This window comes from Mytilus californianus, unplaced genomic scaffold, assembly GCF_021869535.1.
Source record: "Mytilus californianus isolate M0D057914Y unplaced genomic scaffold, xbMytCali1.0.p SCAF_9, whole genome shotgun sequence".
In the NCBI taxonomy this organism is placed as follows: Eukaryota; Metazoa; Mollusca; class Bivalvia; order Mytilida; family Mytilidae; genus Mytilus; species Mytilus californianus.
The window spans coordinates 34,746,160-34,761,149 of record NW_026262745.1 but is presented as its reverse complement, the minus strand read 5'-3'; the positions used below and the strand labels follow the sequence as shown (position 1 = coordinate 34,761,149).

Sequence of the window (14,990 nt, the reverse complement as noted above, 5' to 3'; positions counted from 1 at the left end):
TACATAATTTGTTCATCAAGTTTGCTAACATTTAAAAATCTTCTCCTCTGAAACTACTGGGCCAATAACCTTCAAACTTTAACTAAATGTTCCTTAGGGTATCTTGTTTATAAATTGTATCCGAAGTTTGTATCCATCGACAAACATGGCCGCCGTGGCTAAAAATAGAACATAAGGGTCAAATGCAGTTTTTGGCTTATATCTCAATACCTAATTTTTTTAGAGCAAATGTGACATGGGGTAAAATTGTTTAATTGGTCAAGATCTATCGGCCCTGAAATTTTCAGACAAATCGAACAACCCATTGTTGGGGGCCGACACCGAATTGGTACTTTTAACAAAATTTTGCAGTTTTTTGTTATTATTTTGAATATTATTATAGATATATATAAACTGTAAGCAGCAATAATGTTCAGCAAAGTAAGATCTACAAAAAAGTTAATATGACCATAATTGTCAACTGACCCCTTAAGGAGTTTTTGCCCTTTACAGACAATTTTACACAATTTGTTCATCAAGTTTGCTAACATTTAAAAATCTTCTCCTCTGAAACTACTGGGCCAATTACCTTCAAACTTTAACTAAATGTTCCTTAGGGTATCTTGTTTATAAATTGTATCCGAAGTTTGTATCCATCGACAAACATGGCCACCATGGCTAAAAATAGGACATAAGGGTCAAATGCAGTTTTTGGCTTATATCTCAAAAACTAAATCTTTTAGAGCAAATGTGACATTGGGTAAAATTGTTTAATTGGTCAAGATCTATCAGCTCTGAAATTATCAGACGAATCGAACAACCCATTGTTGGGTTGTTGCGACCAAAGGTAGTTTTAACAAAATTTTGCAGTTTTTTGTTATTATTTTGAATATTACTATAGATATATATAAACTGTAAGCAGCAATAATGTTCAGCAAAGTAAGATCTACAAAAAAGTTAATATGACCAAAATTGTCAATTGACCCCTTAAGGAGTTATTGCTCTTTAAAGACAATTTTACACAATTTGTTCATCAAGTTTGCTAACATTTAAAAATCTTCTCCTCTGAAATACAGGTGAGTGATTCAGGCTCTTGAGAGCCTCTTGTTTAATGAATAAAACCCCATAACTTCGAAACGTAAAATCTAAAATTTATAAAAAACGAAAGGGACCTCACGTCAATAGATATAAACAATTCACCAAAGTTTTATGCAAATTGGTTAAAGCGCTTTTGAGTTAATGTACGACATGTTGACGACGAATGGACAGAAGGACAGACGGACGGGCTGACAACAGTATACCATAATACGTCCCGTAAACGGGCGTATAAAAAGCATATTGTAGAATACTTAACTATAATATATATGACAAAAAAGAATTGTAGGTCTATTCTATCTTCCATTTTATGCTAAATTTCATTCACTCCTGGTTTATTCCATAAAAGTAAAGTAAAATTCTAACTCTGTAACTTAGACGAAAAATGCAGATTGAAATCATGTTCTAGGTTTCTAAAATATGTATTTAGTATATTTTACCATTAGTCTCTACATTCCAGTAGTACGAGTAGTCTTCAGGTGATTTAGCTTCAAACCATTTACACGTAGCTAGTTTGGTCATCAATGCTTCCTCTTCTTTCAATTTTGCCTCTCTCTCTTCCTCCTCTGCTTTCAATTTTGCCTCTCTTTCTTTCCGTTTTGCTTCTTTATCTGCTAGCTTTTCTGTAAAAAAAAAAAGTAAGTAGGTGAAAAGGCTCTGTGCTATCAAATTCACAAAAGGTTACTTCTAGTGCAAAACTAAAACAAAATCAAAAACATAAAAGATTTATGTATTTTTCATAAAAAAATATGTGCAAATAATAATGAAAATAATAACTTAAGATATTTGGGACAAAACTCATTTGAAAATTCAGTTTACTCTTTTTCACCTCTTTACAAATAAACTGTTTACATTGAGATATGACTCATCTTTTTGTAACTTTGATAACATAATGAAATGCTGTCACAGGAAACAGCATGCCTGAGTCTCCTTTTTTTACTTCATTGAGGAGAGAAAACAAAATGGAGTTCACAGTTCTTTAAATTTCTAAATGTAAATCATGTAAGATATTTACCGTACTCAGTTAATTTTAATTGTAGTAATTAATTACCAACATCTTTATCAACTATCACTACTATATCAAATACAGTTTGAATTAACTTCTATTTAAGAAAACAATCAATTTGCATGAATTATATTTATTACCAGATAGTATTTTGAGTCATCTTTTTCTGTTCAATATGTGATTTAAAAGACTTTTTAAAAGTTTGCCCAAACATTCCAAAACTTACAGAAGATAAGTAAATCACAAGTGTTTTTCAAGTCAACGAGAAATATTAGGAACATTCTAACAACAGGATATCAGGAACATTCTAACAACAGGAAATATCAGGAACTTTCTAACAATAGGAAATACAGGGAACAGTCTAACCCTTTCAAAGTCCTTTCCAATATAGTTAACATTGTTCTTTTTCAACATGAGGCAACCAAGTAGGCAAACACATTTGGGAAATATTTCACTTGCAGAGAACTTTTTCTAAGATAACCCTACAAAGAATATTTGTAGAAAGAATAACAAATGAATATCTACAAAAAAAGAAAAAAAAGATAACGAAAGATGCCAAAAAGTCCACTGTAATTTTAAAATAAATAACTAAACACCACAATAACTTTTAAATTACTAACTTAACGCCATGGTTATTTTATAGAACTTGCAAATGGAATAAATAACAAATACACTAATGCAAAATTCATTGGCAACATGATGGAAACATTATAACCTTAATGATGCCGTGACAAATTGTTGTATAAAATAAAATTTCGATCAGAAGGGAGATTTCCAATCTTAATTTCAGCAGCTATGTAACCATGACATTATTTCAAATTTGATTTCGCCAATAGTAACCTCCACATGACAGGTCTTAACCCTTTTATCTTGAATTTTAACAACAAGTGAAAAGATATTAACCAACTTTGTGTCTGATTGGTCACCAACACCTGATATGTTACCACTGTTTTATCATTTCGCCCACAGTTACCTTATACAAATGAGATTTTACCAGCTTCAGTTCTAATTTTTACACCATATTTTGCTGCAAGTTCAGGATTATCCTTCAAATCTTTCTTGAAAGCTTCCATGGCTGCCTGTAATCAAAATATCAGTTATTACATAATCCTCAAGTAAGAATTAAACAATATTAAGTAAAATTAAAGATATAAGAGGGAAATTTACTGCAAAAACAATACATCTCCTATCTCTAACATCACCCTTCTTGTTAATAAACTCTAAAAGACCTCACTACAGACACTATCGAAATCATCATTGAATACTCTGTATTAGTACATCATCTCCATACCCTTTTAGTCACAAGAATTTAGGAAAACATTATTGTCAATGGTTGAAATTGTCTGGTAAAACTGCCATGATTTCAAGTCGTTTGTGTTCGTTTGCGGTATTTTAAAGGAAAAACCTGTTTTCCATCATCAAATAAAGTTGAAAATATTTATCAATGATTCTTAAACACTTTATGAATGTTAAAATAAAACAAAATCACATAAACACAACTTGAAAATGAAATGCTCCACTGGGCCCAGCTTGATACGACCGCAGAGGTCGAACCCTGAACAGTTGGGGCAAGTATGGACACAATATTCAAGCTTGATACAGCTCTGAATTTGGATTGTGATTAAATATTTGACACAGCATAGGTTTCTGACACAGAATGAATGTGGTCTAAGAACTCAAAAAATTTTAATTTACCTATTCAAACCATATCATTATTATTTGCTTTTATATATAAATCAGAAATAACCAATTTAGAATGGAAAATTTTAAAGAAAAAAAAATCCCCCCCCAAATTTTTTGAACCCCCTTATGATTCATCACCCCCAAACTCAATCCCAGCCTTCCCTATGTGGTATGGTACCTTGCAGTACAATTGCAGAGAGATCCATACACTTGAACACAAGTTATTGTCTGGAAACTAGAAAAATGCTTGTTTTTTGGCCCCAAATTCCTAAACATTTAGGGCAATTACCCCCAAACTCAAACCCAGCTTTCCCTTTGAGATATGAAACCTTGTAGTACAATTTCATAAAGATCCATACACTTACACACAAGTTATTGTCCTGAAACTAGAAAAATGCTTATTTTTTTCCCCTAATTCCTAAAATTTTGAGGCAATTACCCCCAAAATCAATCCCAGACTTCCCTCTGTGGTATGGTACCTTGCAGTACAATTTCAGAAAGATCCATACACTTACACACAAGTTATTGTCCTGAAACTAGAAAAATGCTTGTTTTTTGCCCCTTTTTTGCCCCTTATTCCTAAAATTTTGGGGCAACTACCCCCAAAATCAATCCCAGACTTCCCTCTGTGGTATGGTACCTTGCAGTACAATTTCAGAAAGATCCATACACTTACACACAAGTTATTGTCATGAAACTAGAAAAATGCTTGTTTTTTGCCCCTTTTTAGGCCCCTAATTCCTATAATTATGAGGCAATTACCCCCAAAATCAAACCCAGCATTCTCTTTGTGATATCGAACCTTGTGGTACAATGTCAGAGAGATCCATACAATAACACACAAGTTATGTCTGGAAGTTACAAAAATGCTTATTTTTGGCCCCTAATTCCTTAACTGTTGGTACCATAACCCCCAAAATCAATCCAAACCTTCCTTTTGTGGTATTGAACCTTATGGTCAAACTTCATAGAGATCCATTTACTTAAACTAAAGTTAGAGTGCGAAAACCAATGTGTCTTCGGACAACGACGACGTCATACCAATATACGACCACAAAAATAATTAGTGTTTGCCATTAACTGGAAATTGGAAAAGAACCTGTAAATTGCAAACAAATATGGAGAGAGCATGTGGAAATTCGGTACTTAATAGACATAACAAAAGAATAAGACTTTTAAAGTAAAACAGTGCCATCCTTTAGTAAAGTACTGTTAAATTTATTTATCACATTAATGTTTGAAGGACCTTTAGCTAAAACAAAATGCATGCAGCAGTATGAAACACAAAAGATGAGTTAAGATGATAGATGCAATGCAATGAAAAGAAAGGGGAAATTTGTCATGAAGCATGGTTTTTCTCTTATTTCTTGCTTATAATATTTTATAATCCACACCCCTGTCTGGCAATTTTAATATTAGAGTAAAAGACAGTGGACAATACATGACCGAATACTGTATTGTCAAAGACCTAAAACAATTATTATGAATCAAAAACAACAGCCAATGATGAGGCTCCTTTCTAAAATGGACACAAATATGTGGTATTTTGTATACTGTTAAATTCAAACAGTTTTCTTTTTTATATCGAGGCGAAATAATTTCTTGCTTCCAAAACAGCTGCTTGAACTCTACTCTATATCATTTCCGCAATATCTTATTCACTTTTTCCATCTGTTTCATGTCATCTTCCATTTCTGCTTTCTCTTTCGCTTGTTCTGTACTTTTCTTTTTAACCTGAAATAAAAATATAGATCCAGATATCATCAAATTCATAATTTGTACTGGAAATCCTTAAACAAAAAATGTATTGTATCTTAAGATCATCATAGGACTTATTCCATACTTATCTTTGAAGAAACTTGAACAGTGACAGTCAAAATAATTGAAGTCTTACAAAGCATAATGATATTCAAGTTAATTGGTCTTCTGCTGTTGTCTGTTCTGTGGTCGGGTTGTTGTCTCTTTGACACATTCCCCATTTCCATTCTCAATTTTAATTGAGAAAAAAAATTGTTAGTTTTTTAAAATTTTTATGACAGATATGAACAAGAGAGAACTGAAAAATAGGAAACATCAAAATTTACTATTTGTATAAGTCTAATTATGATTACAAACAAAAACATGAGGGTATATCAATATATATGACATAAAATTTTCCAAAGAAAAGTTTTTTTGGGGTTGTTTCTTGTATTGACTGCAGTTAACAATGAATGTATTATAAACCAACCTCATTGATCTTTCTTTTGACATTTTCCTGGTGATTTTTGCCTCTTTCATGAAAATCAACACTCTGGAAGAAAAAAAAACAAACATAATCAAAAAGCATACAAAAATGGTTCCATTGTACATGTTGTATATAAAACTGTAATCAATCATTTATATAATCAAAGAGCTGATAGCTCTGAGGTGGAAGAAGATGCATAAAAGGTAACTTGAATTACCGTGAAAGCAGCCCACACCAACCCAGCCTGCTCTGTCCCATTATTGCTTTCGACTTGTTTTTTTCTTCCAAAAATAATATTCTTTAATAATACTCATGTCTCAAACAAAACTGACTATACTAAACTAAATCAAAGCACTGTAAGCGCTGTAGGCAGTTAACCAAAAACCAGGGCAAACGTAATTATGAAAACTGTGGCAGTCTTGCTTCAATTTTTTTTTTAAGATTTGAAAGAAGAAACATTAAACATTCGTATATTGTACATTGTTTATTTAATGAAATGATTACTAAGGCAAATTAATTAATATTTTATCAAGGTTTTCAAAAGCAACGCATATATATATCATTCAGTATAAGTGGTAAAAGTTGACGAAGAATGAGTTTGTAATAGTATGAATGGATTTGCTTCCCTGGAAGGAACACCGAATTTGGGTTCTTCAGTGCAAAAATTATGAAAAACAAATCAGACAAATGTTTACTACTACAGGGATCAAAGGTGAGGTCTGACTGACCTGCCCATAGTAAATGTAAATTACCCCCACCTTCACCCCAAGTCCATGATGTCACTCCATACCAAGTTTGGAATAAAATAACAGGTGATTATAAAACAGTTGGTCAAACATTCTTGGGCTTTACACTTCTTGAAAGATTCATATGTTTTCTTTAAAAATGAGCCAAAAATGAAATAATTCAAAAAATATTTTAAGTAAATCCAATCAACCTAGACTCATTTTTAGCATCAATAAAATTTTATAATGAACAAGAAATAATTGTAACAGGATGCTGTGACGAAGTTTCCCAAACAAAGCTCCAATAATTCGTCATTCCCATGGTCGCCTGGCATTGAACAGTTCACATTGGTTTGGTCTAGTAAAGTGATATGCATATGTAACGCCTAGGAGATTGACCCTGTTTGTCATTCAAATCTTTTTGAAATAACGAACAGGAATAAATAGGGTTTAGGAGTGGGCATCTCGACCGTTTACAAGTTCTCAAACAGGAGGGGGTGTGGTAACCTCCAGGGATTCCTCCCATTATTTCATTTCATTTGTTATATTGTTCCATACATGAATATATATAGTTTAGGGGTGGGGATCTTAACCGTCCTGTTTGTCATTCAAATCTTTTTGAAATGACGAACAGGAATATATAAGTTTAGGAGTGGGTATCTCGACCGTTTACAAGTTCTCAAACAGGAGGGGGTGTGGTGACCCCCAGGGACTCCCCCTATATTTCATTTGATTTATTATATTGTCCCATACATGAACATATATGGTTTAGGAGTGGGGATCTTAACCGTTTCCAAGTTCTCAAACAGGAGGGGTGGAGTGACTCACGGGACTCCCCCTATATTTCATTTGATTTGTTATACTGTCTCTTCCATGAATATATATGATTTAGGGGTAGGGATCTCGACTGTTTACAAGTTATCAAACAGAAGGGGGTGGGGTGACACCGGGGACTCCCCCAAATTATTTTCATTTTGATTGTTTTATTATCTCATACAAGAATATATATGGTTTAGCTATAGGGGTGGGAATCGCAATTCACCCTATATTTTATTTGATTTATTTTATTGTCCTGTTCTCATTACTGAAGACCGTGTGTGTCTATCACTTACTGTTTTCGAGTAATAGTCATTTGAAAATTAAAAAAAAATCCCATATGGTTCTACAGTAAACCCCCTCCCTTCTTTAGGCCCCTCAAAATATCCCTAAATAAGGCACAAACGAAAATTGATGGCTTACATTTTATGAAACCTAAGTAAATCTGACAAGCAGTCCGAGTTGTCTTGTTAGATGGGCCGAGTAGACTCTGTCCGACTTGTCTCCGGGACGAGTTGTTCCGCATTTCTTAAAACATCGACCAGTACGTCAATTTCCGTAAAAATAACATCAGAATCAAACGAACTTACGTTTCGTGTAAAACTAATACCTGCAAACTTTCACGATTTAGGCGTGAACTACATGATGTTGACCCTCTGTCCTGATTACACGATCGTGTTCGTGAAAATAGCCCCAAAACACGATACTTTGAAAATTACACGCAAAATATTTTTGTTTTCCCAAGGGAGGCAACTCGTGTTTAACAAATCTAATCCAATCAAAAGTCAGTGGTCACGCATTCACCAGTTGATTAATGGTATAGTAAACAATCAAAGAATAGAAGTTTGTTTGGTATTTAGAGTTGTTTTTTGGGGCTTGGGTGTTAGAATTATTAAAATCGGAATCACGAATGACGAGCTATCACTTGCAAAACTTGTTATATTGGTATATGTGTAACATACTGAATATTGCGATCGGAAACCAGTCTAGTGCATACACCTTATCGCTATTCCCGCTTGACCCGAGAATCTGTCCCGCTCGAACTTTTGACGTCATACAACAATCACTTTTCCATTGTGGCGTCAGACATTTTCTATTATGACGTCAAAATTTTACGGGAACTTGTGTGATGTCCAGTAATGGCGGACAAATAGCGATAAGGTGTATTCTCCGAGAGTGCATTACTTGACAAGGTAATTTATGTGAAAAACGGAGTAATATAAAAGAATGAAATTCAAATGTGATTACACAATTTATTAACACTCATCTCAAACAAAAAGAATTTCATGATTAACAACAATTACCTTTCTATCATCAGAATCCTCAAAATTTAAAAGGTACGTAAATTTCGTCTTCTACCAGTAATTTGAAATTGCCGCCAACTTATTAATAGACTACTGACGTATTTGATACGTATCGACGACAAACAATATCCCTACGACTTTTGCCATTTGGGAAATGTAAACGACTTGTCTTTAGAGATTTTCGGCGATTAAATATTTCATACAATTGTTCTTTGACATCTTAGCCAAAAGTACAGTGGAAAATAACCTACATAAGGATTTCTATTGAGCACTACTTCCTATGTGCAACTTCAAAAATTTTGGGTTGTTCGACGATCATTTAAGGTTTTTCTGGTCATATTTTTTGTATTACAGAATTGATAGTATGAAAAAAGTGCCCAATTAGTTATTAATAACATACTAAGCCAGATAGATAATAACAACAGCACTTTTTCACCATTCAGTGGGAAGAACACAAATCTAGGGTGCTCGCATATGGCAGCTTAACTGCCAAAAAATCTACCAATACTGTAGATTCAAATTAAATTTTCTATAATTCCATACATTTGTCTCAGCATGGTCAACTTGATGCAAGCAATTATACTAGTAATTGATTAGGTTTCACTTGAAAGTTTTTCTGTCAAAGATAGATAGTTCACTTTGGGTATTCCAACTTCTTTCATAAAAAAAATAAAATGCTTCGCTGGGGCGCAGCTTGATACGACCGCAGAGGTCGAACCCTGAACAGTTGGGGCAAGTATGGACACAACATTCAAGCTTGATACAGCTCTGAATTTGGATTGTTATTAAATATTTGACACAGCATAGGTTTCTGACACAGAAAGAATGTGGTCTAAGAACTTGAATTTTTTTAATTTACCTATTATGGTCCAATGTCCAAAATCAAAATACATGGTTAGATTCAGCATATCAAAGAACCCCATATATTCAATTTTTGTTGAAATCAAACAAAGTTTAATTTTGGACCCCAACTTGGACAAACATGAAAACTGGTCCCATAATCAAAAATCTAAACACATGTTTAGATTCAGCATATCAAAGTACCCCATATATTCAATTTTTGATAAAATCAAACAAAGTTTAATTTTGGACCCCAACTTGGACAAAATTGAAAACTGGGCCCATAATCAAAAATATAAACACATGTTTAGATTCAGCATATCAAAGAACCCCAAGAATTAAATTTTTGCTAAATTCAAACTAAGTTTAATTTTGGACCCTTTGGACCTTAATGTAGACCAATTTAAAAAACGGGACTTAAAATTAAAAATCTAAATACACGGTTAGATTTGGAATATCAAAGAACCCCAATAATTCAATTTTTGATGAAATCAAACAAAGTTTAATTTTGGACCCTTTTGACCTCAATATGAACCAATTTGATAGCGGGGCCCACAAATAAAAAATCTAAATTCATGGTTAGATTCAGCATATCAAAGAACTCCATATATTCAATTTTTGTTGAAATAAAAAAAGTTTAATTTTGGACCCCAACTTGGACCAACTTGAAAACTGGGCCCATAATCAAAAATCTAAACACTTGTTTAGATTCAGCATATCAAAGAACCCCAAGAATTCAATTTTTGTTAAAATCAAACTAAGTTTAATTTTGGACCCTTTGGACCTCAATGAAGACCAATTTAAAAAACGGGACCCAAATTAAAAATCTAAAAACACGGTTAGATTTGGCATATCAAAGAACCCCAATAATTCAAAATCAAACAAAGTTTAATGTTGGACCCTTTTGACCTCAATATGAACCAATTTGATAGAGGGGCCTACAAATAAAAAATCTAAATACATGGTTAGATTCAGCATATCAAAGAACCTCATATATTCAATTTTTGTTGAAATCAAACAAAGTTTAATTTTGGACCCCAATTTGGACAAACTTGAAAACTGGGCCCATAATAAAAAATCTAAGCACATGTTTAGATTCAGCATATCAAAGAACCCCAATAATTCAATTTTTGTTAAAATCAAACTAAGTTTAATTTTGGACCCTTTGGACCTTAATGTAGACCAATTTAAAAAACAGGACCCAAAATTAAAAATCTAAATACACGGTTAGATTTGGAATATCAAAGAACACCAATAATTCAATTTTAGATGAAATCAAACAAAGTTTAATTTTGGACCCTTTTGACCTCAATATGAACCAATTTGATAACGGGGTCCACAAAAAAAAATCTAAATACATGGTTAGATTCAGCATATCAAAGAACCCCATATATTCAATTTTTGTTGAAATCAAACAAAGTTTAATTTTGGACCCCAATTTGGACCAACTTGAAAACTGGGCCAAAAATCAAAAATCTAAATACATGTTTAGATTCAGCATATCAAAGAACCTCATATATTCAATTTTTGCTAAAATCAAACAAAGTTTAATTTTGGACCCTTTGGACCTTAATGTAGACCAATTTGAAAACTGGACCCAAAATTAAAAATCTAAATACACTGTTAGATCGTCATAACAAATAAATAAATGTGATCAAAGATTTTACAAATCTAATGTGCCATACTGTGCAATTAAAGATTACTTCTTGAAATTTTTCAATATTTGAAATTTGAAAAAAAAATAATATTTGAAGAATAATTCTTTTTAATTTCTGAAATCTGAAATGAGAAAAAATTGACCCCCCACAATTTCTTTTTATCCCCCCCCCCCCCCTTTTTTCCCCCAAAAAATTCTTTCCCTCAAGATATGGTCATAATCTCAATTCAAATTTCCAATGGAGTTGGCAACCATAATTACCCATTTAAATTTACCATAGTGCTAACTTAATCTATTTTATAATAGAATTAAAAATATAATGTCAAATCTTTCATATGGATTTTTTTGTAAAAAAAAAAGATGCAACATTTGCAGATATTTTTACTGGTCTTCCTTTATAAATATGCATTTCTTTAAACATAATTTAAAAGCAGTGTAAGGGAAGTAACCAAAATGTTGTATTTGGATTACCTCCCTTACACTGTTTTAAATTATCTTTATTGTTCATTAACCATTACTTTATACATAATTTAAAAGCAGTGTAAGGGAGATAATTTCAATGATGTATTTGATTTATCTCCCTTACACTGCTTTAAATTATGTTTTGTACTAAAGTATTTGTCCATTAACCAGGACAACCTTGTTTTTCCCCCTTCTTTGCCCCTAATTCCTAAACGGTTTGAGCCATAACCCCCCAAAGCAAATCCTAACCATCCCTTTGTGGTATGGAAACTTGTAGTATAATTTCAGAGAGATCCATACACCGTTCCACAGTTATTGTCTTGAAACTAGAAAATGCTTATTTTTGGCCCCTTTTTGGCCCCTAATTCCTTAACTGTTGGTACAATAACCCCCAAAATCAATCCCAACCTTCCTTTTGTGGTATTTAACCTTATGGTCAAATTTCAAAAAGATCCATTCACTTAAACTAAAGTTAGAGTGCGAAAACCAATGCGTCTTCGGACGACGACGCAGGACGACGACGACGACACCAACGTCATACCAATATACGACCACAAAATTTTTTTGCGGTCGTATAAAAACTGGCCACCATGATTTTAGTCAAGTGTGCTTAAAGTAGGGTTTAACATCAAACACCAATCAGTTAATCATGAATTGTTATAGTTGTTCACAGTTACTTGTTTTTCCCATTATAAACATATATTGAAAAATGCTAAATATATCCAATGCAGATTTGTCTGAGGTCAGGGATTGGGCTTTGAGCACTTGTTAACATTTCAAACCCGTTCATTTTTTCTGTCATGTCTGTATGTGCTTGACCCAAATCGTGAACCACTAATTTGCTGTTGTTAATAATATTTGTATTTCATCTAACATGTCTAATATTCTTACACAAAAGTACAAGGGTAGGAATGCCCTTTTCTGTCAGGCGTCAAACGGTCATTTTCTGAAATGTTTCATGAATGATTGACGGCAACTAGTTATTGGTTTCGTACTTGAGGGTCGTAATGGGGGTACCTTCATGACGAATAACGTTAAAAAGCTGGACTATTAATATGTTAAATCCCGTTTTTGATCAATTAAAACTTTGAAACATAAGGCAGTAAAGGTAATCATTGGGGACATTCCGACAATGATTGACATAAAATCTACGTACTTTCGATATGGATTCTGTCAACTGACATTAGTTTGTACATTGATATTTCTGTCAACTGACAGTGCATTGTTTGAAGCGAAAAGCACCAGCAGATTTAAGTGTGCTTTTGACTCTTTATTATCGCAATGACATACTGAAATATTCTAACTTTCGTTTTAAAAAACGCATGTTTTCTAAATCCGGAATATGACTTGATTGCGTTAAAAATCTGAACACAGACGGAACAACTAAATCCGTGTATTTTTGTCAAGCATCATTGAGTTGAAGTCGTACTCTCCGTGTAGATACTTGAAATTAACATAAGATTGTTTGAATTAATGAAAATTCTGTTTAACATTATTTTGAAACTTTCGGATGCACAATTAAATTTCCCATTTATGCACATGCACAGATACAAAACCAACGTGGTTTGGATTAACCTGGATAATCCAGTTGTTTAATTCTGATTACTCCAACGAGAAACGGCAGTGGATAGAGGGCACTGAATCATTCGACTTAGTTTCGGATTATAATTAAATTAAGGCATGCGTACTACCAAATCTACTTTAAAACCATCCGGTTACAAGTAAATACTAAATAACGTACATGCAAGATGAGATGCATACATGCAAGATGAGATGAAATCTTATAATTGACATAATAAAAAGGTAGATATTAAAACATTAAAAAACATGAGAAATTATAACACTAACAATAGTGATTGTTTTTATACAATGATGCAGATGCTATTTGACAAACTTGAAACCGATCATGTGTAAACATCGGTGTCAAGATATGGCACGGAAGTTATGAAATAGTAAAGCACAGAAAAGGATACGGCAACACTCCTGGTGACGGTTCAATGATTTTACAGCCGGCAGTATAGGATTTCAGACTTCAAAGTCTTCTTCCACCAAAAATTCTAATATAATGTTGCTGGTTATAGTTGTCATTTGTACATGTGATTGTGATAGCACAGTCTTTTAACACTAGGCAATAACATGTACTGTAAATTCCAGTGTTCTCCCCAGGACCTTTTAGCATCATGGTAATGTGATGCTATTTTTCTTGAATGTGATGCTATCTGAAAAGAGTTTCTTATAGGTTGTGTTACGGATGTGATGCTATAATTTTTAGAAACAAGATGGTATTCCAAATTTCCCTGTTTACCAGGATGCTATATGAAATATCTGGGGAGAACACTGAAATTCAGAAATTATTGCGAGGTTTTTATTAATGCCAACAATGGGACTTGGTGAGTATCGCAATACTATTTATAAGAACTCTCATTCTCATATTAGATACATATATCTTAATGCAGAAATTCCTGAAATTGCAATAATTAATCTCACATATTTGTATATTCTTTAGAAATCGCAATAATTAATTCATGCTAGAAAAATATATCCCCATTTGAAAAAGACAAGAAAATTTTCCTCAAATAAAACTTCCACAAGATATACTGATATATGTGTATAATGTAGTTTAAATATATTCTCAAGCTATTTTCTAAATCTAAACACATGTTAAAACAACAAAGGAGTAGAGCCAGTAACACCATAAATGGCACTGTAAAGGCGTATTTTTTAAACTTCAAATGTTTAAGAAAATCTACTGTGTACATATATGTATTGCTAAATGTATTATTTTTGAAAGTATGATAAGAAAAGTTGTATAGCTGCTTCATTTATTATGAATATATTAGCCACAAATAGGAAAAGATTTAATTTTTGTCCATTTCTTTTTCAACCTTATGTGGTGCCATCCCTCGCCCATTGAAATTCAGGTTGAAAATTAAAGACCGGGCCAATTAATTGTATCACTAAGTTTACATTTTACTTTAAAGAACAAGCCAATTTTATTAAGGTTTTGCTATTTCATGAAAACACATGCAAAGAGATATCGATGACTTTCAAATTCTTGCACTTTCCCATAAATTTCGTGTCACAATGCATTTGTTATTTCGTCACAGTAAGAACAGATTGTTCGATGAAGTAGTTTACGGTGATTGACCTCAGGTCAACTGGTGTAACTCATTCATAAAAAACAACTTGAGATTAGTGT

At 32.8% G+C, this 14,990-nt stretch overlaps 1 protein-coding gene across 1 annotated transcript in view; it reads right to left on the bottom strand.

Annotated features, from left to right (window-relative positions):
* Positions 1-14,990, bottom strand: part of LOC127715660 (WW domain-binding protein 4-like) — a 32,234-nt gene that overhangs the window by 9,232 nt on the left and 8,012 nt on the right. Inside the window, exons 3-6 of the mRNA XM_052221823.1 lie at positions 5,991-6,053; positions 5,426-5,497; positions 3,075-3,159; positions 1,515-1,697 (exon numbers count right to left, since the gene is read on the bottom strand). Coding sequence (XP_052077783.1) covers positions 1,515-1,697; positions 3,075-3,159; positions 5,426-5,497; positions 5,991-6,053 — 403 coding nt within the window. The remainder of the gene's footprint in view (positions 1-1,514; positions 1,698-3,074; positions 3,160-5,425; positions 5,498-5,990; positions 6,054-14,990) is intronic.